This window comes from Corvus kubaryi, unplaced genomic scaffold (assembly GCF_017639235.1).
Source record: "Corvus kubaryi isolate FWS band 111438036 unplaced genomic scaffold, C.kubaryi_AGA036_p1.0 split1-37355, whole genome shotgun sequence".
Classification (NCBI taxonomy): Eukaryota; Metazoa; Chordata; class Aves; order Passeriformes; family Corvidae; genus Corvus; species Corvus kubaryi.
In genome coordinates, this window is record NW_024582078.1 from 1778500 (window position 1) to 1804379 (window position 25880).

At 56.2% G+C, this 25880-nt stretch overlaps 2 protein-coding genes across 3 annotated transcripts; one reads left to right on the forward strand and one right to left on the reverse strand.

Moving 5' to 3' along the window:
* Positions 1-4482: 4482 nt before the first annotated feature.
* On the reverse strand, positions 4483-8847 carry LOC121657632 (green-sensitive opsin). Its single transcript, XM_042013540.1, has 5 exons — positions 8273-8847; positions 6512-6680; positions 6074-6239; positions 5702-5941; positions 4483-5541 (listed from the first exon to the last, which is right to left on the reverse strand). Exons 1-5 carry the CDS (start codon positions 8631-8633, stop codon positions 5410-5412), a joined length of 1068 nt encoding a protein of 355 aa, XP_041869474.1. The 5' UTR covers positions 8634-8847; the 3' UTR covers positions 4483-5409.
* Positions 8848-20929: 12082 nt separating this feature from the next.
* Positions 20930-24822, forward strand: LOC121657747 (promotilin-like). 2 transcript variants are annotated; one of them, XM_042013792.1, is made up of 4 exons: positions 20930-21087; positions 22375-22497; positions 23648-23750; positions 24505-24822. In XM_042013792.1, the coding sequence occupies exons 1-4, from the start codon at positions 20971-20973 to the stop codon at positions 24510-24512; spliced, it is 351 nt and encodes a 116-aa protein (XP_041869726.1). In that variant the 5' UTR covers positions 20930-20970; the 3' UTR covers positions 24513-24822. The 2 variants fall into 2 exon arrangements, with proteins under 2 accessions (XP_041869726.1, XP_041869725.1); XM_042013791.1 differs by lacking the exon at positions 24505-24822 and having other exon boundaries at positions 23648-24243.
* The last annotated feature ends 1058 nt before the right edge of the window (positions 24823-25880 follow it).

Here is a 25880-nt window from a genome sequence, read left to right on the forward strand (position 1 = left end):
GCTTCTCAGGGCTCTGCTGGTCAAGGGACAGTGACACGTCCTGTCCTGGGTGTCCTGAGAGCCCCAGGAAGGGATTGGGATCAGAAGGAGGCCCAGGGAGGAGAAATCCAGCATGGGGCTCTGCCCAGAGCACAGATCACCGCTGTCACAGCTTTCCCTCCACACTTCTGCTCCCCCTGCACCCTCTGGGTGAGATTTTAGCAGGGTTTGTCCTTATTCCCTTCCTCCAGGAGACCCCAGGCTCACCCTGAGGGGCAGAGAGGTGTCTGGGACAAGCCCCTGGGAATGGTGGGACCCCTCCTCCAGCCGGGACCAGGACAAGGCGTCCAAAAAGGGCCCAGACAAACTCCAGCCTCCCTTCAGTAATAAATGAATTAATTTATCTCCCCGTGGGATGACGCAAAGCTGCAGCCAGACCCCCGAGGTGGGAGGTCCACCCCTCCCTTGCTGCTGCCAGCCTGCCTGAGCCCTGCTGCTGATTCCCTGCAGAAATGCGAGTTTTGGTTTATCACGTCTGCCTGGCGGGCAGCAGGAGCTGCACAGTGAGCTGGGGGAAAGCACAAGGTAATAGAGGTATTTATTAAAGCAGGGAGGGAATTCATATGCTATTCCTGCTTTTTCAGCTCTCAGTCATCACCGAGGGGAGAGGAGGAGTGGGCAGCCTATGCAGGAAATCGCCAGGAGTCTGTTTTCTGCCCATTTGTCAGTCTGATGAACAAGAAAAATATGGGCAGCCTGGGTGAAGGAGAAATGGAGAGTCTGGAGGAGGCTGGAGCGTGCTTCTCCACGGCCAGGAGCAGCCCCAGGGGCATGGGGAAGCCTCCCTGGATCCCTCTGGAGCTGGGGGGATTGTCCCACCAAGGGGCTGGGGTCCCTGAGGCTCCTGTGGTGTTGGCAGCGAGCTGAGAGTGGGAGGGTGGGGAGGGGGAGATGGGAGAGGAGGAGATGGAAGAGGGGGCGTGGGGGGAGAAAAGGGGCTCTGGAGGGGATGGGCTGGAGGAGAAAAGGGGTTTGGGATGGGATGGGATGGAGGAGAAAAGGGGCTCTGAAGGGGAGAGGCTGGAGGAGAAAAGGGGTTTGGGATGGGATGGGATGGGATGGGATGGAGGAGAAAAGGGGCTCTGGAGGAGATGGGTTGGAGGAGGAAGGGGCTCTGGATGGAACAGGCTGGAGAAGAAAAGAGACTCTGGAAAGGACAGGCTGAAGGAGAAAAGGGGTTCTGGAAGGGAAAGTCTGGAGGAGAAAAGGGCTCTAGAGGGGCTGAACTGGAGCAGGGCCCTGGCAGTGGGATGAGGACGACCCCAGTGCCCAAAGGCATCACCCCAATCCCTGCAGCCCCCCTTGGCAGGGCCCCCCAGCTGTTGGAGCACCGGAGTGTTTGGCATCTCCCAGAGAGGAGCACCGGGGAGTGCAAACCCACGGAGCATTAAGTGCTAATAATTCCCTCCTTTCATTTGCAGTTATCCACCTACATGCGAGGGGCCGGGATTTTTGCTGACACTTTCTGGCTGGGAATTGAATGCTGCCTGAATCATCCAGCCAGGGCCATTTGTTCATAAAAGTAAGGAATTGCTGTTTGAATCCTTTTATTGCTGCTAACGTGACACAGGCGGCCGTGATGGATTCGGGCTGGGGATGTGACACAAACGTGGGGGCTTGCGCACCCTCCTGGGTGGGAGGCAAATTCTGCCTGGGTCTCTCTGGGCTGCTGGGGCTGTGCAGGGTCCCCCTGGCCCTGTCAGGGGAAATCCTGGCCTCTCCCAAGATGTAATTCCAGCAGTTTTTCCCTTAAGGAGCAGCTTTTCCCCCTGGTATGAGCATCTGGGCACCCCAGAGAGGGATTTGGCCCCTCCAGCGCTGTGTGTGATGGCACAGAGGGAAGGGGGGAGTGTTTGAGGGTTTTAATCTTGTTCCCAGAGCTGCTGGAGTGGCTGGACAAGGAGATGTTTTTCCTTTGGCAGAGACAAATGGGCAGAGCCAGACCCTCTGGCACGGAGCTGCTCCTTCTACACTGATGGGATAAAAATGTCCTGGGAGAAATCCAGGCAGTGCCATTCCAGCCTGGAGGGGTCAGCCCTGGGCAGGATGAGGATTGTGGGGAACAGCACTGGGCCAGGACCCTGGTTTGCCCCTTTTTTGGGGGTTCTGTCTGTGCCCAGGGCTATGGGGCAAAGACCAAGAGCAGCTCCTCACTGAGACTCCCCTCCTCATCCCTGCGGATGCTCCAAATCAGGATGTTATTAACTCCGAGCCGCTTTTCCCCGAGTGCTGCTTGCACAAACGAGAACTGATTTAAAATGAATTGAGCCAATTACTGCACTTTTCCTAAACCAGCTGACGGCAGTGCTGGGATGAGGAGGAACGATCCCAGCTGCAGAAGGATGGATGGGAGTCAGACACTGAAGTGCCCTTTGGGCCCCAGATTCCAGCTGTCTCAGTTCCCTGGATAAGTCTGGCTGCTTTCCTCAGCTTGCATCTGAATTTTGGTGGCAGCAGGGCCAGGCCAGCGGTGCTGGAGCAGGTGGTGGTGCCTGCTCTGGGGGGGTGGTGCCTGGATGGGCCCTGCTGGTTGCAAATGCAGTGTCCGGATACATCCATGGAAAAGAAGGAGATGCTTTGTGCCATGGAAAGGTTGGGTCTGTTGGGCTGGGTGAGGTTTGGATTTTTGGTTGTCTGGTGGCTGCTCCTCCCCTGCCCCCATGGTTTGAAGAAATCAGTTCTGAGCTTGGATATTTTGGGGCTTTTTAGGGATTTGGTCAAGGGGAATGAGTTCCATCATCATCCTCAGTGGCTGCTGCAGAGGGGTCCCTCTCTCAGGACAGGTTTATTTTTCTACTCCCATCGAAGCTTCCAGACACAGCAGCTCCTTTGCACCATGGATGAGCCCAACCTGCCTGCACTGCTGACAGCGACAGGATCCCAGAATCCCTGAGGCTGGAAAAGCCCTCCAGGATCACCGAGTCCAACCTGTGGCTGATCCCCACCTTGTCACCAGCCCACAGCACTGAGTGCCACATCCAGGCGTTCCTTGGACACCTCCATCCCCTCTTCACTCCATCCCGGGCACACTCCAGGCAGGATCCACCTTGGGAATGTCCCTTGCAGCGGGACAGATGCACCATGGAGGTAAAACTGTTCTGCTGGGGTCAATTCTCCATGGTGGTGTGGGCAGTGGCACATCTGGAGAGCAGCTGGATGGGCAGTGCAGGTGGGAACAGCCAGGAGGAATCGCTGCTGGAATTGCTGCTGGAATCGCTGCCGGAATCTGCCGCAGCACCACGGGGCTGGACTCTGCTCCCTGCCTCTCCTGCCCATGGGAATTCGGCTGCAAAGCCTCAGCCCACCCGCAGGCTCCCCAGAATTCCCTGTCAGGGATCACAGACTGCTCTTATCCTCACCCAGGGACGTGTGGATTCCTGGTGGATTCCCTGTGGATTCCTGGTGGATTCCCTGGGGGTCCTCCCAGCATCGCTGCGCCTCAGCCACAGGCAGCAGCCCCGGGCTAGAGCTGCAGCATTTAAAAACAATCCCAAACATGGGGGATAGACGGCCAGGCCCGTTCAGGGGGCCCAGGGCTCTGTTCCTGGAACACTTTTTAGTCCGGAGTCCGGGGGGAGGTAAGGGATGCCGAGGGCTCCTCCACACGTTCGGTTGCTCGCCATGAAACAGCCCCAGTGCCCCTAAAGGAACTAAAGGAAACGGGCTCGGGGCTTTGTGGGGAAGGAAAAGAGGCTCCCGGGATGGGCAGAGTGGCCATGAATTATTCAGCACAGGTGTGGGAGCTGCTCCGGGGCAGTCCTGGCTGGGAACCCCGAATTTGGGTGGGTGCAGAGACAGGAGGGTGCCCAGAAAGCCGGGCCTGGGGCTGCCCCCTTCCCCCTCCCCAGGCCCTGCTGCCTTGGGGCAAAAGGTGGTTCCTATCCCTGTGTTCCCATCCCAGGGGCTTCCCGCTGGTTTTGGTTGCTTTGGACCCAAAAAGGAGGAAAAACACCGGAGAGGGCAGGTGTGAGCTGAGAAGGGAGGGGAGGAGGGTGAGGTTCTGGCAGCGATGGCACCGGGATCGCTCTCCAGCCACTCCAGAACGAATTCCCTGACACAGGGAAAAATTTTTCCCTGACTCTGCCAATTCCATCACGATGCTGCCTGGAAGGGCCCTGCAGGAAGGGGAACTCGAACTCCCTGAGAAGCTCTCAGATGAAGCTTCATTTAAGGCTACACGGGGAAACCTTAAATATTAAAGAGAAACCAGCGGCCGGGCAGTGAGGGCTGTGCCCTCTCTGTCTCTTTTTGCCTCTAAACACCTTTGGCGCTCCAGCTGATGGGGCTGTCACCTTGTGGGGATGGTGTCACGCACAGATCCCCCTTCCCACGGCTTTTGGGACAGCTCCAGGCTTGTGTCTCCAAGAGCAGCTTCGTGTTCCCCCAGCTGGCCACCAACATCTTGTCCCCAGAGCCCAAGAGAAAGGACAAGGACTGAGCATCTGTGTTTTTCTCTGTGCTGCTTCTGTTTATTTCTTATTTTTTTAATCCCTACTCCTTGACTGCAGACGTCCTTGTGCTGACACGAGATTATTTATTTATAAAATATGTACAGGAAAGCGCTCCGGTCCCGGCCCCACCCTCCAAGGTTGGCTGTGCCTGTCCAGCCAGAGCAGAGGTGGAAGGGGATTTCCCTGCCTCGGAATCGGGAAGAGGAGGAGAAAGGAAAGGGCTGAGAGGGATAGAGACTTCAAAGGACATGAGCAAATATTTACAGGTTCCAAGACAAAAAAATATATCTACAGTGTTGTCTTGGGGATAGAGGGAGTCGGGCTGGAAGCGGAGCCCGCTTGTGGCTCCGTTTGTTATGTTGATTTATAGAGACTGTGGGAATCGATTCCTGCTGGGAATCCCTGGGCGGGAGCGCGGCTCCGGAGAGCCCTGGGCTCGTGCCCTGGTGAGGGGCAGGTGGGGCCACCCCGGCCACAGGGTCCTGCTCCTGGGGCTTTGCCAGAATATTCAGATTTTTGCAAAAGAGGGCTGGATGCTCCTGAGCCAGCCCCTGGAGCCCAGGGAAGGGCGATGCTGGTGGGGAGTGGGGCTCAGGCAGGAAAAGGTTTGGGGGTCCCCACTGACTGCTGCTGTTTGAACCCAATGGGGACAGGTAGGGACAGTCCCCCAGAGGTGACGTGCTCCTGGGAGCTGGGGCAGGGCCCTGGGCTCCCCGGGCTCAGAGTGGCAGAGCTCAGAGTGCCACGTGTGGGTCCCTGTGGATGTGTGGGGTGGGGTCTGCGCGGGGGATGCTACGGCAGGACGGGCACAGCTAAATTCTCCTGCAGGGGATGGGGCCGGGGCACGAGGGAGTGGCTGTGGGGCGTCTGTCTGGGTCCCTGAGCTCGGCAGGTCACCCCAGTTCAAACTGTCCATGGTCTATGCAGGTGATACTTGGCTGGACGAGACAGAGGAGACCTCGGTCTTGCTCTGGGATGCGGTGGAGGAGGTGTCTTCATCCCCAAAGGGGTTCTTGCCGCAGCAGATTGTGGTGATCATGCAGTTACGGAACTGGGGAGGGAGAGAAATGAGAATGGTGGCACTGGGGGGCCAGTAGGGATGTGCTGCAGGACCAGGAGTCCCTGGATGGACTGAGATCCAACCCCTTCTGGGAAGGAGCAATGTGCCCCAGGAGCCCCCAGATGTGCTGCTCAGCCCCGGGACATCTCACCTGTTTGTTCATGAGCACGTAGATGATGGGGTTGTAGAGGGAGGAGCTCTTGGAGAAGAAGGCAGGCACTGCCATCAGCGTGGCCGTGAAGTCGGCGCCCTTGTTGGTGAAGATCCAGAACGCCACCACGGCGTAGGGCGTCCAGGCCATCATGAAGCCCAGCACCATGAGGATCACCATCCGCGTCACCTCCTTCTCCGCCTTCTGGGTCGTGGCCGATTCCTGCTGCTGGGCAGCTGCCTGTGGACAGAGAGGGTGGTGAGGGGCAGCTTTCCACCCCTGGCCCACGTCCCCCATCCTGCCCGAGCTGCCTGCCCGAGCTGCCTGCCCGAGCTGCCTGCCCTGCCCCCCTTGGTCCCCTCCGGCCGTTACCTCCCGGACTTTGCAAACGAGGCGCCCGTAGGAGAAGAAGATGACGATGACGGGGATGATGAAGTGGATGATGAACATGTAGAGCACGTAGGACTCGTTGTGGAAGTCGGGGTTGTGGGTGTAGTAGTCGGGCCCACAGGAGCACTGCATCCCCTCCGGGATGTACCTGGCAAGGGAGAAAGGTTGGGATCTGCTCCGGGACCCTCCTTGAGGGCAACAGGGATGGAATTCCCTGAGGATGGGGGATGCTGGAAGGGTGGCACAGGTGGTTTGGGTCCACTCGAGCGCGCAGTGCCAGCTTGTTGTGACGCTCCCTCTCTCCCACGGGAACGGGGCATTCGTTTCCCTCCTCCGAGGCCGAGCGCTTCCCTGCCAGGAGCCACCTGCTCTCTGCGTGGATGGAGGGATGCAGGAGCTGCTGGGGATCCTCAGACTCACCTGGACCAGCCGAAGAGTGGCGGGGCGGCGCAGGAAACGGCCATGATCCAGGTGAAAGCGATGCCCATCACGGCGTGGCTGGCAGAGAAGCGGAAGTTGCCCATGGGCTTGCAGATGACGATGTAGCGCTCGACGGCCAGGACAACCAGGGACCACAGGGCGACCTGGCCTGCGGGGAGGAGAAGGAGAGTCCACGGAGTGGTCAGAGCCCCTCTGGGCCCCACCTTCCCTTGGTGCTCCCAGAGGAGAGCAGAGGGAGCTGGGGATCGGCGTGGGATAAGCAGCATCCTGCTAAATAACTGGGAATCCTCCACCCGAAACGTGCAAAAGCTCTGGGAGCCGAGGGGATGCTCAGAGCAGAGGAGGGATCACCGTGGGGTTTTCAATAAATTAAGAATCAGGGGGGTGAATCCCACCTGGGCGTGGGGAAGCACAATTCCCAGCAATGCTGCCAGATGCCTCCAAACCTGTTGATTCCTTTAAATGTGCATTTCACGAGCCTTCCGCTGGCGCTGGATCAGGGGGAGGCCCAGGGAGGGGAGGCTGCGTGGGTGGGCAAACGTGCACATGTATTTATGAGGGATAATTAAACTTCAGGGGATTTGGGAGCGTTTAGCTGGTGCTGTAAGCCTGCTAATGCCCCCAGCTGTGATAAGCTGCTGATAACGACACCCTGTGCTGGGATTCGCTGGGGACCTGCTGCTCGCACAGCCGCTGCTTCCCAGCCAGCTTCCTTCCCTGGGAACAGGAGCCTCCTCCTCCTCTGAGAGGTACAAGAGGCTCGCTGAGCAGGAATGGGGCAGACTTTGGGGTCTTCTGACCCCAAAACCAAGCCTTTCTTTGCTCCTTGGCTTGGATCAGGACATGCAGCTGTGCCTTTGGCAGGATATCCATGTTTTTAAAATGTGTATTTTCAGAGCAGCATCATTGTGGGAAGTGGCCCCGTTTAGGGGAAGGAAAGCAAAGTCCCCCTGGTGGCTCTGGATCTCTCCAACCAGGACTGTTGGCTGTCAGATCCATCACGAGGTGTGGCGTGGGCAGGGCTGGCTGCGTGGGTTCTGGCTGCCGAGTGAATTTTCCCTGTTTTTCCACAGGGCAAAGTGTTGGCGGTAATTGTGTCCCTGAGAAATGCCTTGAGGAAAATCCCAAGGGCACCCAAATTTGGTGCAGCTGGGAAAGAGCTGAGCCATCCCTAGGGAGCTTGGGAACCCCCCTGCATCCTCCTCGCCTTCCTTCTGCTCCTGGAGAAGCTCTGAGCTCTCTCATCTCTCCCTGCCTGGAGCTCTTCCGTGCGGTTCCCTTCCTGAGGGATTTCTCTTCCCTTTCTAAACCCTCCATTTCCCCAAAAAGGGAAGCCTTTGGGCAAAGAAATAATCATGGAATTGTGAAAGTTGGGAAAAGACCCCTAAGGTGATCAAGTCCAAGCCTGTGCTTGGTCCGAGCTGCTTGGTGCTGATTCAGGAACATGCTGTGGTCATCCCTGGCAGGTCTTGGTGCGACACCCCAGTGACCAGCAGGGCCAGGTGACCCCAGGCTGGATCCTGCAAACAAGGATCCCTTCCCAGGCTTCCTTTCCCTGCCACGATGCCATGGAGGAGGTCAAACACGCAGAAATCTGTTTTCCTCCCCAGTTTTAAGAGCAGGGTGAGCCCCACATGAGGGGGAACGATGCTTCACATCCCAGCAGTGCCACGAAGGGATGGAACCGGGCTCCCAAAGCCCTGGAGAAAGAAGCCCCAAGCCCCCATTTCCAGCCCTTACCTCCCAGCGTGGCGAAGAATCCCTCCAAGGCACAGCCCATGGGGCCGAAGACGAAGTAGCCGTTCCAGGCGGTGTAGAAGGTGATGGTGAAGCCAAAGCAGGCCATGAACAGGTCAGCCACCGCCAGGTTGACCAGGATGTAGTTGAGGGGCTGCCGGAGCTTCTTGTGCTTGAAGGTGACCAGGAGGGTGAGGAAGTTGATGGGGAAGCCGGTGGAGATGAGGAAGAACATGTAGCAGCACACGAGGTTGTATTTCCAGGGATCGGCCAGGTAGTACTGCGGGTACTCGAAGGGGCTCCGCACTATCCCTGTCTTGTTGGACATAGGCACGTAGAAATTGATCCCCTCCGTCCCGTTCATCCTGCCCTTGCTACGGGAGCTGCTCTGCCGGAGGGGTTTTTCTGCAATGAATTGCGTTTTGACCCTGATTAATAAAAAAAGGGAAGCCCCACCCCCTCCCAATGCGGAAAACGCGCAGTGAGAGGATTCCCCTCCGATCCACAAAAATGAATGAATTACGAGGAGCAGCAAAAGGTGAGGGGATGGAGGTGGTGCCCTGCCCTGCGCCGCGCTGGGGGCTGGCGGTGCCGCGCCCCGGGGTGGTTTTATACCCTCCGGCCTCCTCGAGGGAGGGGGGAGGCTGACGAGGGGCTCGGCTAACTTTGTATGACAAGGGCAACAGGATTGAGAGGGGTTGATGGTTTAAGCACCCTCTAAGCAGCCAGTTGGCCCCAAAACCTGCATTAAAGCGTATTAATTGCCATTAAGTGTTTAATGTTGTTTAAGGGGGCAGGAAGGGATGGGGTGGGGAGCCCTTGGGAAGAGGGGCAAAGGTGGGAGGAGCAGTGGGGAGTTTGGGAGTGGCTGCCGTGGAAATGGGGCTGTGCTGGGGCCCACGGTGTGTCACAGGTTTGGGGTGTCCCTGGGTGGCTGAAGGATTCCGTGAGACCACCTGGGGACTGGGGAGTGGCCAGCTCTGCCCCACTTGGGGAGGAGGTCACTGGGGGAGGACTGGACTGAGCTCTGTGGGTCTGAGCTGTTGGCTGGGCTCTGTTTCGGGTGTCTGGCTCAGTGTGGGGGCTGCTGGGTGTCCCCATCCAAAATCCAGGCTCTGCTGACACAGCCAAGGGCCTGGAGCTGGGCAAAGGTAGGAGGGGAAGCCACTCCCCATCCCAAAGGTAATGCAGTTGGTAATTTTTTGGGAAATGTAGCGTTTTGGGGCAGGGCTCTTGGTTGTGCGAACCTGATCACACCCCTGGTTGTGCCTTGGGGCAAAGGACACCGCTGATGTCCTGAACTCCCTCCAGGGAGTGCAGAGAGACCAGCCCAGCCTGCGAGAGCAAGAGGGATGGGAAGGGAGCTTCTCCCAGGCTCTCAGCACGGAGTGTGGGATCCCCATCCCAGCACACACGAGCCCGGGAAACCCTTCCCAGCAGAGCCAGTGCCAGCTTGGAGCACCAACGCTCCACCTCATCCAAGTTCTTCTTCACCATTTCCTCCTTCTGGGTCATGGGTGCTCCTTCTCCAGGGGACCTGCCTAAGGCGCCTTAGGGAAGCTCTTCCATTAATCCCGGGGATGTGGGGCGTTAAGGGAGCTGATCGGATAACGAGGTAAGCTGGGCCTCCTCCTCCTCACTGCCCTCCCCAAGGCACGGCCCATGGAAAAAGTCACCGTTGTCCTGTGGGATGAATGAGGTCTCCTGCACGCCTGGAGCGTCTCCGAGCTGGAGGCCGGGAGCGGAAGGCTAAGGGGGCGTTGGGATGGATGGTGTCCTAATCCCTGATCCGCCTGCGGAGATGCAGCGGGAGCAGAAGTAGGACGTGGTGCAGGGAAGTGGGTCACGCCAGCCTCAGGTGCCCCGGGACCAGGGCTCCCCACAGGATGGATGTGACTCTTGGAATCATCTCACCATGAAATTCGTGCTCCAGGTCTTCCTTGAGGGCATGAGTGGAAAGCAGAGGAGTGCCATGGCCTTACACCTCACAAAGCTTTCCCTGGAGGAATTTCCTGCCCCTCCTGGCCATGGTCAGGCTCCAGATGTACAAAAATCAGGCACATTGTTGCAGAATGAGTTGAATACCAAAGGAGAGTCCAGAAATTCTAATCCACACAACCAGCTGCGCATCCACCTCAGTTCCAGTGTGTCCCTCACAACTCCCATGGGAGAAGGCGACTCTCCAGCTCCAATATCTCACTCTGATGCCCCACCTTCAAAAACGCTTTGCCCTCGCCACCAGTGCCACCAGCAGCCCAAAGCTCTGGTGCTTCTCCAAGGTTTTGCATGTGGACGTGGGTATCCCATGGGAAAGTTGTCACCTCCCATCCCTTCCTGGCACCCCTTTGGGGTGTCCCGCCCTCTCCTAAAGAGTCAAGGTGCAAAGGAAGGTGAGGGGGGAAGAGGGACGCGGAGTCTGGGTGCTGGGGGAACACTCAGCTGCGCTTTTTGGGAGAGGGACCTTTCGTGGCTCAGCAGATCCTCTCCACTCACCCTGGCAGCTGAGTGTGGAGGAGATTTGGCTTCGTGGGTGGTTCCCAGACATCTTTCACAGGGACAACTGGACCAGGACTGTCAACTGACCATCAACGAGACCTGGACCAGGCCCTTCCCCTTTTTGGGAGCTGCCTGTGGAGCAGGTAAGCCTGAGTCACCTGTGCTCTGTAAGAGGGCTGTCCCCTCCCAGCTGTCCTCATGGACATGTCCCCTTGGGTCACTGCCCCGAGGCCGCTGGATTTAGAGCTCTGGGCAGGTCAGCGCAGCCGGAGCAATGGCCAAGGCCTTGAATAAACCCAGAGCAGGGAAATGACACCGGTGAGGGTGGCTGGTCCCTCCAGGACGTGTCCTGAATGCAACCTGGGCTCCTGCCGCAGCCCTGTCGCAGAGACGGCTTTAATTTGGTGTCTCTTAGCGGGGAAAGTTTATGGGCTGCTCTCTCTCCTGGAGAGCTCCCGGTTGTTTTCCGCGCTGACTCTGTGACAACAGCAAATTCCAGGCCCTGCCTAATGCGGGAGGAGAGCTCTGGTGCCTCTGTGTTTGTCCTCAAGAAAAGGCTTTTCTTGCCCCTTGCAGGTCTTGCTGCTTTGCCATGCGCTTTGAGCTGAGAGTGTCTCTCGTTTGTTGCTTGTTCGTGCGCGGCGTGAGGGGGCCCTGAGCTGCTCTGGGCTTTCATGTCCTGTGTAAAGCAAGGAATGATAACGATAATCAAATAACCGGCCTGCACAGAGCCGACACGCTCGGTTCACAGGGATCAGCGACAGGCAGATCTCACGTGGCAGAGCTGGGTTCCTGGAGCCCTGCTGGGCACAGGAGGCACAGGAGCTGCTTGCCCAGGGGCACCTGGGGAACACCTGGCAGAGCAAGGTGGAGGGAAATGCAAAAGCACAACAAATCAGTCATGAAGGGAACATCTGTGCTGAGCTCGTGGTGCTGGGCTGATGCACAGCCCCGTGAACCCCGGCCGTGAGCACGATGCTGCCTGTGAGGCTGAGCTCACTCCTGTGCTTCTGGCTGGTTTTGTAACCAGTGCTGCCCTGAATCTCCCTCCTGTGGGGGCTCATTCCTCCTCAGTGGGCAGGAAAAGAGGGAGGAAGGTGTCGCTGGGTGCCCTGGGAAGACCCCGTTTCCCATATCACATAGCAGCCACCCAGGGCCGCGGCGCTGAGCTGCTTAGGGCGGGCTGTGAGCTCCCTCGCCAGGAAAGGGGTTAAGGCAAGATAAAGCCAGAGCGTTATAGAGACCATATGGAGGGGAAGAAAACTCTTTATCCTGTAATTGGATTCGCTCTGCGCTGGAGGTGAGGCTGAGCGGAGCTGACAGGCCGTGATGGGCGAGGCGCTGCCAGCCGCCCGTCCAAAGCAGGATGTGTGTGCACAAACTTGTAGATCAATCCATTAGAGTGGATCAAATAGATTTAAACGTGTGGCAGGGAGAAGGAGGACACTGATGTATTTACAATTGGGTTCGCTGGGCCGGCCCTCCCCCAGCAGGGATTACCTGGCCATGGCTGGTGGCTTGGTGGCTCAGTGGCCGTGCCCCGGGCACCCACCCAGGGCAGGGACTGGGGGTGCACGGGGAGGTGCCCTCGCTTCTGCCCCAAAAAATAAGCGTGCACAGCAGTCTGTCTCCTGTCTCTCATGCACAAATTTGGAGCAGGAGGGACCCAAGATCCTGTTTTCCATGCAGGTTCTCCATCTCCATCCTGCTCCAGGCTCTCCCCCCAAGCCATAAAGCATCTGGGATGTGGGGAGAGCTCCCCCACGCCAACCTCTTCTCCTGGTATTTGCAAGCTCTGTCATCTCCCAGCCTTTTCCTCCCACTGCTGATCCAGGTAATGCCTCTCCAAGCGCTGTAGGATTTCCTTGGAGACACAGGCGCTCTTTGGGCCCCATCACTTCCCTGCCAAGGAGCTGAGCAATCCCGGCTCAGCTGCGAACCCGCTCCGCTCCGTGTGGTGCTGTCAACACTTCTCCCTCGGTGACAACCCGGGGCTGTGGCAGAGTGGGCAGGTGTGCAAGACAGTCCCCCCGGCCCCGCAGCGAGGAGCAGCCGGCACAGCCGGCAAATCCCGGCAGCTCCGGCACCGCTCCCGGGCTGCTCCTGGAGCAAGTCGTGCTCTGCCAGGGGCGATGGCAAAAACGCCGTTCTGATCTTCCCGTCTGCAAACTGGAGCCAGTCTGGATTTCGGGCTGGTTTTTAGGCTCTCTGAGGTGTTGGGCAGGAGTTACCAGGGGAGATGGGGGTCAGGGATCTGTGTCCAGCTCTCCTCCTTTGCCTGACCAGGGGCAGGTGCTGGACTGCAAAGTCAGAGAGGCAAAGGAAAGGCTTTTCCCGAATTCCCGAGGAATGCACGTGCACGGCACCACCCCATAGCCTACAGTGTCTGCTCGAGCCCGGCTGAGCCGCCAGGAAAGGGGGTTCAGGCACACAGAAATAACCCAGCTCTTTTAATTTGTAAATCTCATCTGAAGTGGAATCCTGCTACTCCCGAGGGCCTCGCTGCGGCTGCTCATGGGCCTCCACAGTGACGCCGTGAACGCGCTGCTTCTTTTTGTCATAACTGGGTCAATTTGGTTTTTTTTCTCTTTCTAATACAAACCCTTGGTTTTCTCAGTGGAAGTCTGGAGCCTGCTGTGACACGGGCAGCTGGGTTATAATTTTATGGGAATCAGCACGGAGGAAATTTGGGGGTTGCCTGCTTGTTTCCTCTTTCCAGCAGGGCTGTTCCCTGGTGCCTGGCTGGGCTGGCTCCTCGCTCCAACATCCCCAGGAACAGCCTAACTGGTGTCCCAACTCCCACAGAAGCCACATCCTGGTGATATTTTTCCCTCAGCCAGGTGCAGAGCCCCCTTCCTGCCTCCTGCTGCATTCCAAGACCCCAACTCCTCTCGGTGGTGGCTGCGTGTCCTGCACCGCGATTCATTTTCGTCCTCTTCTTGCCATCCCTGCTTTAAAGCCTTTTAGGGATTTGCTCCAGACCAAATGTGTCCATCCTCTCCCTGTGCCCTTCATCCTGTAATTGGATTCATTTCTCCCATGCAGCCCAGGCCGGGCTGCTCTCCAGCCCTTTATGTAACGGCGCTGGCTCCGGCTGCGCCGCTCCGGGCTTGACCCGCAGCCACCGACACTGGCGCAGGGTTTGCTGCACACTGAGTCCCATACTGGCCCAACAACCCTTTTCTTGGGCAGTCCTGGCTCCCTTTTCCCTCTCCCGTGGGATGTGGGCTCTCTCCAGCCTCTGCGTGGCTCGTGCCGCAGTTCCATCCCTGCGCGATCCCTCCGAGCACGTGGAGCTCCTGCTCCAGAGAGCCGTAAATGCCACAGCCCCGTGCAGAGGAGCACAGGCAGGATTGTCTGGAAAAATGATGGATTTTCCCAGCCCTGCCATTAATATTTATTCCCCTTAATTCCCAATCTTTACAGTTTAGCTCTCTAAAGCCTTTGTGGTTGAGAGGCTTTCACTGAGGTCGCTATTCCGCGCCTAAGCAAAATATCCACGGATTAAATGGGCATTTGATCAGAAGTGAGCCCTGTGCTGGGATCAGGCCTGGCTGCCCAGGCCCCAGTGGCTCTGCAGATCTTTTTGCCATACCCCAGCCAGGGTGGATGTGCTGCTGTTCCTTGTCCCCAGGTCTCTCCCGGGATCCCTCACCCGGGAGCTCGTTGATCTGCCACGTCTGAGTCTCTTTTTCACTCCAAAAGCCATCCAACTCTGCCTCCCTGTTCCTCCCAGGATGAATTGGTGCCTTGAGAGCCAGAACCCTTCTCCTCTGTGGCCCCTGATTGCTGAGGGGTGCTGGGATGAACAGGGAGACTCCAGGGAGAGCACCAAATAAATCCTGGGCATCGGGCATCATCCACTCTTGGGAAAACTGCTGGCAGCTGGCACTGCTGAGCACAGCGATGGCTGGGCCCCTTCTGTCCCTGCTCTTCTTTCTTTCCTTCCTTTTATTCCTCCCTGCTTGTTTTCCCTTTTCTTTTTCTTTCCCCTTTCTTTTATCTTTCCCTCCTTCTCTTCCTCCCCAATTATTTTCCCTGCCTTTCTTTCCCCCTCCCTTTTTCCCCCTCCTTTTCTTCCCCCCACTTCTCTTTCCCCCCTCTTCTTCCTCTCCAATTGTTTTCCCTGCCCCTCTGTCCCTCTCGATGGGCACAGGAGTGGCCACTGTCCCTGGTGAGCACCTGCAGATCCCAGTGCTTGGATGCTGCTCCCACCTCCTCTTTGCCAGGGGAACACCTGCCAGCAGCCAGCCCGGCCTTACCTGAGCCCTTCACCTGCATGGGGCTGGACTTGGCATCCCATGGGGGAGCAGGAATATCGTCCATCCTCCTCCTGCTGATGGGATGGTGTGAGCAGCCCCCCAAAAAAGCATTTGGGGCTTTTCCTGGTGCCTTGGTGTTGTCTTGTAGTACTTAACCTGCTCCACCGGTGTTTGATATGGGAACAGGGCAGGGGAAGGAGGGAATGAGGCAATGAAAGGTCAGTGGGTGCCTGGAGTGTGGAAAAGCTGAATTCCTACTCATCAAATTGAATAAATATCCCCTGTGAGCAGGGCAGGGATCTCTTCGGCTGAAATCTGAGTGATTTCCCTGCCTCTGAGCTCAGCCCAGGGCTTGGCTGGGCTCCTCCATCGCCTGCCTGGGGTCACAGCACCCCAAAAGGACAGTGGGGTGCCCAGGGACATCACCCAGCCCCACGGGACAATCCAGTGACAGCCCCTCCCTGGGCATGAGGCTGCATTTTGTACCATTCCTAAAAATATTCCTGAGCCCTCAAGTGAAAACCGGGTGGCTCCGATTTGAAAAGCAAAATGGGAACAGCTGAGCTGCATCCCGTCGTGTTTTCTCACCTCCTCTCCTTTCTCTCTTCACTTCTTCCAGATCCGGGAGCGGGTGGCAAAGAAGTGACCAAAAATGTAGAGAAACGAGGCAAGGAAATGTTTTTCTCCTGTTTATTTCTTTTTCCTTGTTTGAGACAAGAGAAAGTTTTTATAAGCGCATTTGTTTTATTAGAAAAAGGGGTTTTTAAAAATGTGGGGTTTTTTGGTTTTTTTTGTTAATTCCAGTGGAAGAGGATTGTTATGGGATAGGACATTTTGGTCAGTGCCTGTCCCCTCCAGCCCTCGTAGGGAAGCCAAAACCACCCAGGCTCTGTCCAGAAAACCATTTTCCCTCTCTTTTGTACTTCCATGGAGAAGCTGAGGCAGCAGGCAGAATCTCCCCAGTTTTGGGGTGCCCAGGTCACCTCAGGGCAGGTTTTCCAGAGAGGCTTTGGTGTGAATTTTGGGCTGTGAATCCCAGTCCTGCTGGGATGGAGCTGCTCCTCGGGGGAGCTCTGGGAGCTGCAGGTGCTGAGGGGCCACAAGAACAGGTAGAAGTGAGATCATTGCCCCTGACAGGCTCCTGACCCTCTGCTGTGCCCCCAAACCTTCCCCTGCTTCCCCACACCTGCCCTGCCCTGTGCCCACAGCCCCTGGAGCCTCCAGAGTGGGAGAGAGAGAAACTCCATGAGACAAATTCCCCATTAATCTGAGATCATCCTTTGCTGTCAGAACCAGGAGCTGAACTGGTCTGGGGAGTCAGCAGGAGCTGAATCCTTCCTATTGATCCTCACCCAGCCAGGAATTGCCAGGAATTACCTGGAATTACACCAGAGCTGTGGGGAGGAATCCAAGTGGGATGGGGAGAGGAAGGGGGAAATCCGGGCCCTTGAAACATTCACGCTGCAAATGAACACGTGCTTTAAGCCTGTGGTTCTGCAAAGGTGTATCTGGCATTAATATTTGGAAAATGGCATTAAAATCTGCCACTGGTGCTTTATTCATCAGGAGCCTGTGAAATCCTCACCACATCCACGCAGGGGCAGCAGCTGCAGGATGTGCCTGGGCTGGGAGAAGGAGGTTTCAGCCCAAAATGAGCTCCTTCCCACTTGACCTCGCTGTGTGACCGCAGCCCTTCAATCCTGTGCGGGGTTTTGGACCCATCTGCCTCCAAGCAAAAATAATTCCATGGGAGTGGGGTGAGAATGGATTCCTGTGGGCTCCAGGAAGGGAACCGGGGGTAGGGGATGGGATTTTTGCAAGCCTAATGGTGGGTCTGGCAGGGCTGTGGGAACAACTGGCCCTGCACAAAGTCCTGTCCCCCATTCCCAGCTCCATCCAAGCAGTGTTGGATGTGGGGGAAGAGGAGGATGTGGCCCTTGGTGGCTCTTGGAGCTCTGATGCTCAGCCCTGAACTGGAAGCTTTGCTGGGGACGCCCAGTGCCTGCCTGGGTGGGATTTTAGCCCTCCCCACTCCCCCAGGTGCTTTCCCCAGGCTCCAATTCCACATCAGGCTCCTATCTCCTGCCCTCCTGCATCCCTTTGGCAAACACCCCGAGCCTGGAGCAGCTTGGAGGGGGAAGCACAGACATGGAGACAAATGCTCCGTGCTGCTGGCACGGGCAGCTCGTTCTGCCCCTTGTTCCTTGACACTGCAGCTGGTACCAGGCCTAATGGGCTGCACTTCCAGTGCCAGTTTCCTGGGAAAACGACTCCCAGTTATTCCAAATGTTTCACTTTAGGAACAAGCAGAACTGCACACAAGTCCATCCTGCACATCATGTTTTTGTTGAGCCTCTAAACTCTGCTGCCACTTGGCACCGGAGCCCAAAGGGGAGTCTCGGGGGCTGCAGGTTGCAAACTGTGCCAGGGATGCAGCAGGATGGAATTTTGGAATTACAGCGCTGGCAGGGAGACCTCCAGCTGGGATTTTTTTATTTTCATTTATCCTTGTTTTGCAACCAGGATGTGCCAAAAGCTGCCTTTATGGGCTGGGCCAAGCCAGAGGCAGGAGGTGCCTCTTGCTCCCACCTGCCCTGGTGCTCCCAGACCTGGAGTCAGATCTTTTATTTCCAGCTCCACGATTCCTTGCTGTCGGAGCACTCTTGCATAATTAAGAGGTGAAGCTGGCAGGCTGCACGCAGCTAATACAGATATGATTAATTTTCATCCCTCTGTTTGATTTGGAAGGTTGTCCTTCCCGAGGCAGAAGGCTCCATCCCAGATGGATGGAAAGCTGCCAGCCGGACGCGTCTTGGAGGGACAGCAGGACAAGACATGGGAAAGTTTAGTGCTTTGGAAAAGTGACCTTTCTTGGTAACTAATTTGTCACTTCCCAGCACCATCTGCTGACTCGTCAGCTGCATCCATCATCACCATGCGAAAAAAGGACTGGAAAAGTCAACTAAAATGGGAACCGCTGTCAGATGGGGTCGGTGCAAATTGTTTAGAGAAGGGAGGGGAAAACCCCACATTTTGTGGGTGACATCCTTTCCATCACCTCCCAGCCACATTCCCAGGGAGGTTTGCAGGGAGCAAAGCTGTGCTGGAGTCTCTGGGAGCTTTCCATGGCACAGGGGGTGATAAGCCGGAGCGAATGCCCAGGGATCTGGGAAGCACCTGAGCGCTGGACATGAGGTTTTCGGGAGGGCTGCGGCCCCAATCGAGCGTTATTGACGGCTGTGACAGCAGCAGGCCCCTGGTGACACCTGGTGTGCCCGTGTCCTATTGACTGGCTGCGATGGGGCCAGGTGGCAAATGGCATCCCCAGGCTGGGCAACCGCTGTTCCCGATATCCCTCCCCAGGCAGGCAGGAATGCTGCCGCTCCCCGCTCTCACAGCCCACGGATCCCGTTTGAGGCAGGAGCATTTCATGGCTTCCCAACTCGTTTTCCCCTCACCTGGCTGCTCCCAGACTCCCTCAGGAACAGCACCGGGATGTGCCTGGCCTGATCCCAAAGCCTCTGGCATCAGCTCCTGGCTGATGGTCCCAGGAGAGCATGGATGAGTTCTTGCACAATTCCCTCCCTCTCTCAGCACCTCGTTTGTCTGGAGAGGGATGACAGTGCAGGGTTTGTGTTCCTGAGGGGAATCAGTGCCAGGCTCAGTGAGGATGGGACAAGGGGCCACTTGAAGACTCAAAGTGGCAACTTCTGAAATTATTGTGATTTGCAATTACAATTAGAAATATAATTGACATTCACATCCTAAAAACCTTGTCCTGCAGGCTCAGGATGCAAAAACACAAGCCAGGAGAGAGGAATTTCTCTATCTTAGAGGTGGGGAAACTGAGGCAGCAGCAGATCTGCCTCAGCTGTGGGACCACTGGGAACAGCCGAAGAAGCTGGGGAGGGAGCAAAGGGGATCTGCCTGGAAACGAGAAACTCGGCAAACTCCAGTGCAGATAACAACATTCCCTGCCTGGGAAAGCCGTTTCCATGCAGGCCAGGCAGCTGGACAGGGTCACCGGTGAGTGGCTTCAGTGCCTGTACGGGTTTATAAAGGGAGGGGAACCAGCAGGAGCATCCAGGGGTGTCAGGAGGGAGAAGAGCTCCAACCTCCAGCGTCCCGTGGCTGCACTCCCCAGGTAGGTCTTGGCACCTCTTGGCCATAGCAGAGCCAGCTCAGAGGAGGAGGAGGGAACAAAACCGATGCTGAAAGAAGGAGGAAGGTGACTTTTCCTCATCCCCATCTCAGGAGCATCGATTCCAGCAGCTCCTGCCTCCTGTGGGCACCTGGCAGACACTGGGCACTGCTGCAGAGCCGTGGGGAGCCCCAGTGCCCTCTGTGCTCGGGGAGCTGCTCTGAGCAGGCAGAAAATGACTCTCAGACAGGTCCTAGTGACAGGAATGGTTGGATTTTTTGGGAGACAGCTCGGTAGGTGAATGTCTTGTCTTGTTGCTGTGCCAGCTGCCCACCCCTCCAGTCCCCACACTGGCACTGGGTTTTGGGGGGTGAGCAGAGCTGGCACCGCTGTCCCAGCCCTGTGTGCCCACAGTGCTGAACTCGGGATCCTCCTGCTTTCTTCTTCTCCCTTTGGAGCTGGGAAGCAAATCCACCAAGTGCTCTCCGCCTGGAGAGGTGCTGAGCCAGAGATCTCTGGGCTGGAATACAGGTCCTGCTTGCCAGGCAAGGGGGGACCATTCAGCAGGGATATTTCTGAGTGGAGAAGTCTGTATGGGTGTTCTTCTGGGAGAAGAGGGAGCGATTCAATTCCCAAAGGGATAGTCAAGATGAGATGAAGGAGGTGATTTGGTTTATTTTCTCTGTATTCAGCAGTATTTTATTTATTTATTTACTGCAGCAATGGAACAAATGAAAAAGCACAAAAGATTGATGCTGCTGAGGTTGTGTTGCAAGGGGAGAGCCTGAGAATTCCTGCCTGGAACCCTGCAGGAAACAGGGCTGGGACACCCTGGGATGTCCCGGGGCAGGAGGTGGCCCTGGTGGCCCAGGCTGGGTGGGCAGGGGGAGATGGCACCAGTGCTGCCCTGAGCAGTGCCCAGGGAAAGGAGAGGATGTGGCTGCCGGGTGCTGTGGAAAGGGAATTTTCATTAACTTCCACTGGCCCTCAGTTCAGTACCAGCTGATATTTATGGGAAATCTAATTCAGGAGTCAGATCTGATCTAACAATGTCTTCCCAATAATGCCCAAACCAAGAGGTTGCTGAAACTAATTAAGGATCAGGCTCCAATCAGGTGGAGAAGTTAAGCTGTGGGACCAGACTTCATTAAGTCTGTCCAGAGAGAATAATTTAATATTTAAAGAGAACATCCAATGTTTACATAAGTCCTTTCCTGACGTGAAGTCACAGTTAGATCACTTCAGAGGTGGTTTTTAAAGCCCTTTATTCCAGGCTCAGACAGAGCTGGGCTAGAAAATGCCTCTCCCATCTCCCTTGGACTCAATGAGACTTCTTAAAAGATCCAGTCCATCCAGGAAGGTTTCCAGTGGTGAGGAAAATCAAAACAAAAATTAACAAAACAGCTGTCTGAAGGTTTTTCTCTTTGCAGCATCTCTGTGTCCTGTGCTGGCGCTGGGATTGATGGGTTTGCTCTGGATGGGTGCAGGTCTTAAACCAACACAGCTGCAGGGCTGAGGCTCGAGACCTCAGGGAGGCTTGAGCAGTCCTGAAGGGCTGGGCTTGAAATCTCTGGAGATGTTGCTCAAGAACAAATCTGTTTATACAAACAGGTTTGAGAAGAGAATTGTCAGTCAAGGCACTTCTATTCTCAGCTCAGGAGCAACTGGAAGAGTAAATATCCCTCTGGTGGGCTGGGGCTGAGCTGATTGCAGCTGGTGCGGAGCCAAAGGCGTTTCTTGTCAAACCTCCCTCTCCACTCTTGCCCCGGTGTCTCCTTTCCCGTGTTGTCCAGGCTCTCAGGATGGTTTCCAGGAAGGTGGTGGCCAGTTTGCTGCTGGTGTCCCTGCTGTCCGTGCTGGCTGAGCAGACCCAAGGCTTCATGCCCTTCTTCACCCAGAGCGACTTCCAGAAAATGCAGGTAACCCCTCTGGAATGAATAAACCAGGAGAGGTTTCTCCCACCCTCATCACCCAAACTGCCAGTGCACACCATCAACAGGAGACACTGTGATATCCTTCTCCCAAAATCCAGGGCTTTGGGGGGACACAGATCATTTTTAAGGTGTGAGATGGAAAGGAAGAGCCTGGACCCCTCCACCAAAGGTCTGACACAACTTTGGGGTGTCACCTGCAGGCCCTGGGGGGGCCTTTCCCTTTCCTCGGTGCTGGAATCCTTCCAGAGCAGCTGCAGCCTCCCATCAGCACAGTGATGGCTCTTTTGTTGTAACAAATAATTAACCATCCCCCGGCTGGTTGTCACCTCTGGGACTTGCCGAGAGAACGTTTTTCCTTTTGAAGTGAAACAAATACCGTTGAAAGGTGTCAGGCGGCAGCTTCTGAAACACAGCCCCAGCGAGCTTCCCCCGCACCGCCGAGCCCGTGGATACCGGGAGAAATCCCATTTCCAACACCCATCCCTGGATAACAATTGCCTTTTTTGGGGAGCACAGGCATCCTTCCGTGTCCGTGAGGAGGATGGGGACCCACACGGGCTGTGTTTGTACCCCCCAGCCCTTGTAGCTCCATGTCTGCCAGGACTTGGGGGTTTTCTGGGTGAACAAAGGGGAAATCTGTCCCCCAAAGGCTGTCCTTGCTCCTCCTGTGCTCGCACACTGGACGCTGAGCATGGCCTGTGCCACGTTTGACGTGTCCTGCTGCGTCTGTCATATTCCAAAGCACCTCTGGCTTTTTCCAGAGGGTGCTGAAGGCAAGTTTAGCCCCATAAATGGGAAGGGGCTGACATTACAGAGCTGCAGAAAGGCTGGGAAAATGTGACCTCTGTACAGGGCTCTGCACAGGGCTCCCTCTCTCAGTTCAACTCCCCTGCAAAGCTCCAGAACAGAGCCAGGACAAGTTCTTGGGGACAGCTGGGTAAGGTCCCAGTGCTGTCAGCTCCCCTGTCCTGCTGACAGGGTTCCCTCGCACAGATCTCCCCCACATGTGGGTCCTGTTTACTGCAACCTTCACACCCCACCCCGTCACCCAACCTTGCCCCCAACGCTGCTGAATTTCAGTCCCCAAAGGCCACTCTGGCCACAGCTGATGGGCCCTTCCCAAGAGGATTCCAGCCTGGCTCTGGGCGGTGCAGAGAGCTCCCATCCCGCTGGTTCTGTGCCCAGCACTGTGGATTCCTGGCTGTGGGGACAGCGCAGAGCAGGTTTGGGACCCTGCATCACCAACTGCCCCCTCTGCTCTCTGCTCCAAAGCTGCAGGAAAAGGAGAGGAACAAGGCAGGGCAGAAGAAATCCCTGAGCCCTCTGCAGCAGCTGGAGGAGGAAGGTTTCTCTGAGCAATCCGGTGTGGATGTCACCGCAGCCAAGACCTTCCAGGTACGTGGAGCCATTTGACTCCGAGAAGTCCACGAGCACATGCAGGGGACAGGGAGTCCAAGAGATGTCCTCTGCCAGCCTGCCCGGTTACATCAGAGAGAAGTTTGCCTCCACCCCATAAATTATCTTGGTTGTTCAGCAGCCAGGTCACCACTGAGACCCAACTGCTTCTCCCTTAGGAAGATGGGAACAGCTCGAGGTCGGTCTGTGCCAGGCAGTGAAGCCCAGCCAGGTGCAAGGCAGGAACTCCCAGTTCTGCTTCAGCTCCTGCTCAGTGTCACCTCTGACCCCACAGTTCTCTGCACTGGAGAGGCCTTATTTAAAAATTTGGGCCCAACGTCTGTATACAGAGCAGAAAATGGGCAATTTTAGGGATTTAAGTGCCAGGCTAAGCCCTCAAAGGCAGACTTACCTGGTGAGCCAAGTCTGAAAATTGTGCTTTTTCCACTTGAGCACAGGGAACTTTTTCCCTGTGTGGGCAGCCACTCCTGCGGGCAGCTCGGCCATTCTCTGCCACCAAAAGGAGGGTGCAGATCCCCCAAACAGGGAGAGAGCCAGTGGGGCAGGCAGCAGGACCAGCCAGGCTGGAATTTGGCCAAGGCACAGCTTAATGTGCACTCGTGATGAACCAACACTCGGTAACAGGATTTAAACAGCAGAAAGGCCCAGTTCAAAGCGTGAAATACCCAGCACATCCCCAGAGCTGACCAGCACCAGAACAGAGCTCTTTGCTTCGGGCACATCTGAGCCACAGCTGGCTTCAAGTCCAGCAGGCTGGAGCAGGACCACGGCTCGTCCTCAGCTCTTGCTGGGGCAGGAGCTCTGCAGGCTCAGGCTGGAAGGGTCGATGTGCGACACAGTGGAGGATTAGAAGGTTCAGAAATCATTTGCTTTGGAGTCCCTGCTGCCAGGAGGTGCCTTTATCTGGATTTCTGAGCCAGCCCACGGGTTATGCAACAGCACTCTGAACAACTCAAGAGTGTGTTGCCTTCAAAATGTTGCTTTTTCCCATATGAGGATCATCCTCTTCCCTCCAATTCCACCCTAAACCCTCCACACCAACTCGATCCAAGTGGGGTGAAAGCACCCCAACCTCCCTCCCTCTGTTCCACTCAGCTTTTTCTTCCGACTTCTCTGGCTTCCTCCACAGCAGGCCCTTCCTGTCAGAGCTTGGCTCACCCCAAGGCAGCTGGAAAAATACCAAGATGTCCTGGAGAAACTGCTGGCAGAGCTGATACAGGACACCCCAGACGGTACTGTCAGTGGGTTGATTTCTGCCTTGGGAATTCTGCCTTTCCTTCTTCTCATCAGCTCATCAGCACAGAGATATTTATATTCTCCAGAAGGGTTTTTGTGTCATGTTTGCTCACTTTGCGGAGCCCTCAGATCCCAACCACTCCCGTGTGCACCCTTCTGGGACGGTTATTCCCTCCTAAGGTGCTGCCTGTGCCCTAGAGCTGATATTGACTGTCAGCAGCAGCACAACCCTTCCCAGCAGCTCTGTTTGCCACTTCCCTGCTCCTCCTCGTCCTCCTCCTCCCAAAAAGTCCTCAGTCTCCAGGGAACAATTTCCAGCAGAGCTTATAACAGCAGCTGTACCTGCAAGGCAGCTCAGCACGTGCAGCCGGCTCAGAACACCTCGCTGCCTGCACGGGGGCTTAACACTGACACTTAATTACGCTCCAATTTGCTGCAAATCCTCCTTTTCCTTTGGGAAATTGTGTGTGGGAATTGCAGCAGCAAATATCCAGGGGCAGGCTGTTGTGCAGCTCTTCCTGCCTGCAGGTTGAGGGATGGAGCTGCGCCTGTGCCTTGTCTGGGATGTTCAAGCCCAGGAAAGGGGGTCCCGCTGTCCCTGTGGGATTGTTTTGCTCTGCCTGTGCTGATCCCAGTTTGCCTCTGAGCTTTCAGCCGGGGAGATGAGGAGGAGGAAACAACACATAAAGCTCTGGAAACACTGAATGCCAGATTTAAGGACACTTGTGCTTTTCTCTCTTTTCTCTTTAGCTGACTGATATCTGCAGGATCAGAAGAGAAAGCGCTGGAGCTGCTCAAGCTGATAGACTCCACTTTATGTAAATGAAATCTGTGAGAGAGATTAACAAAATCTGAGGTGAGATAATAAATGTGCAGCGTAATTAAATGGAGGATTTGTGTCTTCTGTCCTGCGAGCTTCTCTAACAGATGGGGGGTGCCCAGTGTGGGAAAGGAGAGAGGGAAGGCTCCAGGTTCTGGACAACATCCCTGTTTTCCTGAGCACTGGTCTGGAGAGTCAGTCCTGGGAGAAGCTGAGGGAGCTGGGGTGGGGCTCAGCCTGGAGCAAAGGAGCTCAGGGGGGACCTTGTGGCTCTGCACAACTCCCTGACAGGAGGGGGCAGCCGGGGGGGATTTGGGATCTTATCCCAGGGAACAGGGACAGGAGGAGAGGGAACGGCCTCAGGCTGGGCCAGGGGAGGCTCAGGGTGGACAGCAGCAGGAATTTCCTCATGGAAAGGGTTGGTCAGGCCTTGGCAGGGGCTGCCCAGGGAGGTTTGGAGTGCCCATCCCTGGAGGTGTCCAAGGCAGGCCTGGAGGTGGCACTCAGAGCTCTGGGCTGGTGACAAGGTGGGGATTGGGCACAGCTTGGACTCGACGATCCCGGAGGGCTTTTCCAGCCTCAGGAATTCCGGGATTCTGTCAAAGTGTGTGTCAAAGCCCAAAGAATTAATCTTTGAGGACTAGGAAGTTTTAGCCCTCATTTTTGGCAATAAGGGACATTGAGGCAAACCTTTACCAGATCTCCCAGCCGAACTGGTGACATGAGGTGAGCAGTGTTGAGGGGGGACCTGGGTGTCCCTAACCCAGTTCCCTGCTCCAGGAGGACACTCTGGCACATTCCCACGCCGCTGGAGAATGCAGGAGCCCTGAGAGCAGCCCCTCCCTGTGCCCAAACCTCTCCTATCAGCCTGCTGCTATAAATCCACCAGCATGGTGAGGAACAGCTGTGCCAGGCACAGTGTGAGGGAACAGCACCAAACTCTGCCCTTTCTCCTGCCTCTCAAGCACACCCTGAGGTGAAACCCTAATTCCACTCGAACATCCTGCTCTCCATTTCCATACCTTTGGCTTATCTGAGAACTACTCCTCTCTGCTGGCAGCAGGAAATCCAACATATGTAAAGCACGGGTGGATGAGATCAATGGTATGTACGTGAATATATCCAATTCCAATCCAATTTTATCCTCCCAACCTAACACGAGTTCTGTTCTCGCTGAGCTCGTTCCAAGAGCTCTGTTTGTGCTGGAACAACACCCCTCGGAGCACTCTGCCGTAAGCAGCCCTCGGGAGAGGAGAAAGCTCCCAAGGGATAATGGAACAGACAGCGTGGAGTAGATTACAGCTCT